The sequence below is a fragment of the Parus major genome, chromosome 27, assembly GCF_001522545.3.
Source record: "Parus major isolate Abel chromosome 27, Parus_major1.1, whole genome shotgun sequence".
NCBI lineage: Eukaryota > Metazoa > Chordata > Aves > Passeriformes > Paridae > Parus > Parus major.
In genome coordinates this window covers 905,733-911,909 of record NC_031796.1, presented here as the reverse complement: position 1 = coordinate 911,909, position 6,177 = coordinate 905,733, and the positions used below count along the sequence as shown (strand labels likewise).

Genomic DNA, 6,177 nt, shown 5'->3' with positions numbered 1-6,177 from the left:
GGGGAGGGGAGGGGAGGGGAGGGGAGGGGAGAGGAGGGGGCCGCAGCGCTGCAGCACAGCCGAGGGATGAATGGAGCCTTTGTGCTGCTGCGGCAGCGCCGTTACCACGTCAACCTTCCGCGGAGGAAGGAACGGGGCCAGCTCCGCTCCCGCTCCCGCATCCGCCCCATCCCGGTCCCTCCGTGCCTTTTGTCCGGGACATCGGCAAGGACACGCAGCTCCACAAATAACTCCGGAGCCGCGGCAGCTCGCTCCCCCGGGGGGGGATGTGGGGTGGGATGGGGTGGGGAGCAGGGAATTGCCCCTCGGGAGTGTTCCCGGGAGTGGGCAGGCACAAAACTTGCCGTGCCTCGAACTGGTTTTGGTCAGCAGTGAGGATAAAAGCTCCCTCTCCCCCAGTCCTGCACTCACAGGTGAAACCCTTAAGTGAGATCTTAAATAAGGAAGAGCTCCCAGGTTAAGGAAGAGCTTCCCCAACTCCCACTGGGAAAGGAGGAGGATTTTGGAGTAGTTTAACCCCCACTTGCCAAACCTGAGTCCCTTCAGGGCAGTGCTTGCTGAGGGGACACTTCTGTGGCTGCAGGACCTGGGAGCAGGGCCTGGGGCTGCTGGGGAGAGGGGAGAGCTGTGCTGGGGACAGGAGCTGCCTTTACCTTCAGATCCGTGTTGAGAATCCAGATGAAGGTGCAGACCTTGGCATTGCTGGGACATTTCAGGACGATGAATCCTCCAGGTCCATTCTCACCCCTGCAGAGGAAAGGCAGGAGGGTCAGGCAGAGCCAGGCTGGAATTCTGGCTGGGATTCTCCGTGGCTCTGGGATGCACCACATGGAGCTGAGCCTGGCAGCGAAGGCCAGAGCCCAGTGGGGCAGGAGCAGATGCTGGGAGCCCGGGAAGGTGTGTGCCTTGGCTCCAGGCACACGAGCCAGCACGGCAGGGCAGCTTTCCCACAGGTGCCTTGGCAGCGCCGGTGCCAGGGCCGCCGCTGGAGCAGCAGCTCTGCCTCTGGATCGTGCCAGCTGTTCCCCACAGCTTTCCCAGGCAGAACCCTGGGCACAAACAAAAGGTCCCAGGAAGCTCTGTGTTCTCAGGACAGGCTCAGCACTTGTCACTCCAGCCCCCAGATCCTTCCCAGCACCATCTGATCCGTCTCTGAGACGGGAGCTGTGCACACGCAGCCCAAATACAGATTTCCCTTCCCTCTTCAGAACACGCTATTTTTGCTGTATGCCTTCGTTAAAGGATTTTTCCAGGCCCTGAAGTCCCCAGTTCCTAAATAGACTGAGGCAGCTCCAACGGCTCTGAGATAAAATGTCAATTACTTTAACCAGATTATTGAGCAAACCGAAGTGGGAGCGTGCGGCGGCACAGCTGGGCCCCGGCAGGAACAAGGAGTCCTTGTCTGGTGAGCCCGACCCCGCCGGGATCCATCACCAGCCTGTCCCTTGGGAAGGGGAGAGGCCAAAGCCCTGCTGAGATTTTGGGAGCTGCTCCATCCTCGTTTCATCCCTCAGTGCCTCAAATTCGGTGAGTGAGCGGTTTATGAGCAGCAAAAGGCATGTGAGAGGCTCGGAGCCACAGCCAGCTGTTTACTGCCCCTCAGAAATCCCTGTTTGGGAATGAACTGTTACATAAACAGGATGTGGGGCTGGGATGGGGCTGCTGCTGTTACTGGTCAGCACCTCCACTCCCCCGAGCTGGGAAACGCCCCAGCACCGCTGACAGCGCCGAGAGTTTCTTGAACAAAGGGAGACGAACAAGGGAAGTGAGGTTCAGCTCCACAAATAGCTCAGCTTCCTGCAAATCCTGCCAGGAAGGCAGCAGGGCTCGCAGTTAAGTGGCTCTTTGCCTCGAAGCTCTGGAGAAGAGCGTGATCCCAGCTAAAAAAACAGCACCTGCCTCTCACCTGACGTACTTGGAGAGCGGAGGCTTCAGGCTGTGCGTGGTCGACATCCCTGAGGAAACGTACCTGTCTCTCCTCCTCTCGATCCGACGCACGTTCACAAAATCCCTGTGCAAAGAAAGAGCTTAAAAACACTCCTGGGGTGTGGAGGGGGCAGATCCTGCTCTCTGGACTGCTGGGAGAGGCTGTGGCAGGGCTGTGTCAACACAGGGACAAAGCACAGCCAAGCCTCGAGATCGGGGAGCCCGACTGACCGAGGTTTGGAGCTCTGAGAATCCTGCCAGGAGTGTCTGGAGGAAATTTCAGGGGCTGCTCACCCTTGGGAGTGTTACCTGCAGAGCTCCCAGCAGCCCAGAGCATTCCCAGTGCCCTAGAGGGGTGTCCCCGTGGTTTGGGGGGTGTTTAGGGGCACTGTGGGATGAACTGACCTTGGGGACACCACCCCGCCGGCAGCTCCGGCCGCCACGTCGTACGAGATGATCGTGTTGTCCTCAATCCGCTGCAAGATCTGGGGAAGAAATAAAAGAGAAGGGAGATTGGCTCAGGTTGTGCCTCCAAGACTGCACGTGGCAAGAGGACACAGCCCCTCCCCAAATCAGCACCAGGATCACACCAGAGGGTCTTTTGGGGCGGAGGGCGATGAGCTCTCATCTCCTGAGTTTTTGGGGGGCACAGGTGTCACCTCCAGCTCCCTTCCACGAGCCCCAGACCCTCCCAGCAGGCAGGGGCAAGTTTGGCTCAGCCCTGGCCCCTGTCCCTGCCCACCTCTGGGGCTCTTGGCCGGGCACAGGCGTGCAGCCGGCTGCCGCGGAGCGCGCGGAGCGCACGGATGAGCGGCGGAGATTTAACGCCTCGGTGACTGGGATCCAGCTCGGCTCCAGCACCGCCAGCAGCCTGTGTTGGACGGGGAAGCTCCAGCTCTCCGCTCCAAGGAGCTCCTGTGATTAAGCCATCTTTGTCCGGCACGCTCACCTGGCAAGCTGCCACTGTTCTGTTCCACAGGATCATCTTCTCGGGCTGCAGAATCACCTCCTGGTAAACCATTTCGGGAGAGCACTGCAGGAAAGCCTGAGGACAGAGCCAGAGCAGTCAGCCAGCCCCTCTGCTCCCCTTGGGGGAGATTATTTTTAAGGAAAACAGGGGAAAACACAAAGGACAAGTGGGATCAGAGGGGAGGGGAGGGCTGAGGCCAGCCTGGCTCCCCTGCACGCAAAGCCAAGGCTGTCACCCCTCTGTGCCAGTGCTCCCAGACCTCAGAATTTGGGAATCGCTGAGCTCTGCCTGTATGTCTGCCCCTCTCCCACCCTCAGCAGCTCCCTGAGCACCATTTCTTCGGGAAGCTGCATTTTTGACTGTTTTTTTTGGTTTTTTTCCCAAGCTCCAGCACACACAGCATCCACTCCATTCCCCCCCAGTCCCCACGGGAGCGGGGATCTTCGGAGGCGAACGGTTAACGCAGCAAAGTGGGACCATCCAGCTTTAGCTGGTGAACACAGAGCTGCTCCACTGGCAGCTCCTGCCAGCGAGGCAACATATGCACTGGAACAAAGAAAAGCCACGGCAGCACCGACGCTTCATTAAAGCGTGGTTCCCAGCCAAGCCACTCCAGCTTGGGAGAGGGCACGGAGCACGGCACTTCCGAGCGGCTCTGCCCGCTGCCAGGCAGCAGCAGACGCACGCCCAGCCCTGGCCTCGCTGGCAATTAGTTCCAATTAGCCTCCTTGGTCAGATTAGTCCGAGATGCTGGGGTTGGAAGCGAGTCCTGCAGTCACCTGCTCCCGATTCTAGCAGTGGAGTCTGGGGCCTTGGATATTTACTGGGGAGTTTGTCTGCCGGCCAAGGGGTTTTCCTGGAGAGATTCCCTAGTGCTGTTCGTCTATCTCAAGCACAGGGAGCGTGTTCTGCAGCCTGAGCTGTCCTGAAAGCTGAGCTGTGGCTCCTGCCCCGTGCCAAAGAGACCAAGGAATCGGCCCAAGGATGTTCTTACCTTTAAAATAAAGATCTTGCCGTGGAAAGGGATTTCAAAAGTGTAAACAACATCACCAAAGTCCTGTGCAAGAGATGAGAAAGTTGTATTTTTACCAGTGAAAGGGATTGTTTCTATTTAAGGTTGAAGTTTGCTAAAACTCTGAGGCTCCTGTCACCCCCTGCAGCCCCCAACCACCCCCTGCCCCCCACACCAAGGCAGCGACCTCAGCGCCGAAACCGCCCCGAGCACGTTTCAGCTGGCCCTGCCTAAATTTCCATCAACAAAACAATATCCAGAGAGGCAGCAGGGATGAGACAGAAAAAGAATCCGCCCCGTGCCAGGCTGCAAACCCCACGTCAAGGTCACATTCTCTTTGTGGCAGCACCGGGGTGCGAAGGGGGTGCGCTGCCAGCGCTGCTGGTGTTACCTAGGGCCGAGAGGAGCCTCCCCGGAGGGGCCAGGGATGGGCAGATGAAAACCTTTCATCGTTAGCCCTGTGTTAAACTCTGATTAGTCTATTTAAATCCATCCCCCTTTGGAAAAAGAAAACAATCTGCCCAGCTAGTTTGGCATCAGACAAAGGATCACTTGACAGGGGAATTTGAAACACCAGATGAGACAGCAGTTTGCAGGATTCGCACCCCCCGCCCCAGTCGTGTTTCAACCTCGTGAAACAAGGTTGGCTTTGGGGGGCAAACCCCCCCCTCCTCTCTCTGTCTGCTCTTCAGGGAGAGAAAAGAGCTCTGTGCACCCCAGAAAAGTCTGGAGTAGGCAGAGCCACATCCCAGATTTACACCCCAGGTTGCAGGTGCTGGGGAAGGGGGGACACGGTGGCTTTAGGGGTGGGATGAGCAGTTTAGTGCCCCACACGGGCCAAGAGCCCAGTTTGGCTCAAAGACACCTGGCCATGGAGCAAGGGCAGGGCTGTGGGATCAGCATTCCTCTGCTCTTTCCCATGGCTCTGCATCCCAAAGGTGAGCTGGCCCCATCCCACCCTCCGGACACAAGAGAGGAGGGAAGGGCCCTCTCCTGACAAACTGCAAGGCAATTAAACGTCTAATTAAATAAGAGGGGATTTTACATTTAACTGAACTGGAATAGATTCCTAATTCAATCAGGTAATTGTAACGCTTGTTAATTTTTCATGGCGCAAGGAGGTTTCCAAAGCCTCGTTTGTCCCGGTTTTTGCTAAGCCATCCATGCCCTCTGCCAGCTGGGGAGGAAAAACCACACTTGCATTGTTTTTCTCGAACTTCCAGTTCTCCTCCTGGGCGAGGATTTGGTCCACAACCTCCATGGCCTCTTTGCCTTGCCGGACATACTCCTTTTCCTGGGAAAGAAGGGAGGATTTCATTAGCTGGGCATGCAGGAAGCTCGAGGAGTGTGTGTGTGTGTGTGTGTGTGTGTGTGTGTGAGGCTGCTCCCCCCTCCCTGGGCTGGCAGAGGGAAAGGGGATCAGAAATCTCTTAATTTGGGTCACAGAGGCCTCATTTTGGAGCTCCAAGTCACGCTCCCCGCCCTGGCTTGGATCCACACACCAGCTGCTCCCGGCGGCTCCCGCCTTAGCAGGAGGGCTTCCAGCAGGCAAAGGGCTCTGGGATGTGCAGCTTCCTTCCTGGAGGAGCCAGAACTGGGGCTGAACACGAGCAGGACCTCTAGGAAAAGGGCACAAAGCCTGTGCCCAGCCGGGTTTTGGGGAGGTCAAGGCCTCAGGCCATGGGGAGAGGTGAGGTGAGCCCGTCCCAGAATGAGACCACGGAAGGGGGAATGGAGAGGGACAGGCAGGAGCAGAGCCAGAGCACATCCCTGTGGGATCCTGCAGGGAAGAGCACGCAGCTCTGGGGAAGTGGGATGGAAGTGGGGGGCTCAGAGCAGGCTCAGCCACACAGAGCTGAGGGGTCTGGAATGGGGGGCAGCAGAACCTGATGGGACCACAAGGCTGGGGAGACTCCCAGAGCCCCAAATCAGCCTGGAGCTGAAGGCAGGGCCAGGCCCTGTTTACCTGAGTTGTCAAGGCCTTCCTCCCCACACCTTCCTCATCCGAGTCGTTGTCTGAGCCTAGGGAAGCACCAATTATCTCACAGTTAATGAACACCCCACCAGTACCACCTCCCTCCCTTCTCCTGGGGGACAGTGTCTGATCCCTGTCCCTCATCCAACACGAAGGGCTGAGGGTGACTCTGGCCCTGTCTCCCTGAGCACCTGCTTGGCTCTCCAGAGGGCTGAGCTCATCCTGGGTGTCAGCTACACTGGGACAACTATTCCAGAGGGCTGAGCTCATCCTGGGTGTCAGCTACACTGCAAA

At 57.9% G+C, this 6,177-nt stretch overlaps 1 protein-coding gene across 3 annotated transcripts in view; it reads right to left on the bottom strand.

Annotated features, from left to right (window-relative positions):
* The window catches only part of STARD3 (StAR related lipid transfer domain containing 3), a 20,259-nt gene that overhangs the window by 2,000 nt on the left and 12,082 nt on the right, over positions 1-6,177 (bottom strand). For 2 of the 3 annotated variants that reach the window (XM_015651409.2, XM_015651410.3), the window contains exons 8-14: positions 5,875-5,930; positions 5,110-5,202; positions 3,891-3,953; positions 2,876-2,971; positions 2,332-2,411; positions 1,907-2,011; positions 654-747 (exon numbers count right to left, since the gene is read on the bottom strand). In XM_015651409.2, the coding sequence (XP_015506895.1) occupies positions 654-747; positions 1,907-2,011; positions 2,332-2,411; positions 2,876-2,971; positions 3,891-3,953; positions 5,110-5,202; positions 5,875-5,930 (587 nt within the window). The remainder of the gene's footprint in view (positions 1-653; positions 748-1,906; positions 2,012-2,331; positions 2,412-2,875; positions 2,972-3,890; positions 3,954-5,109; positions 5,203-5,874; positions 5,931-6,177) is intronic. The other variant, XM_033520037.1, reaches the window with a different exon arrangement.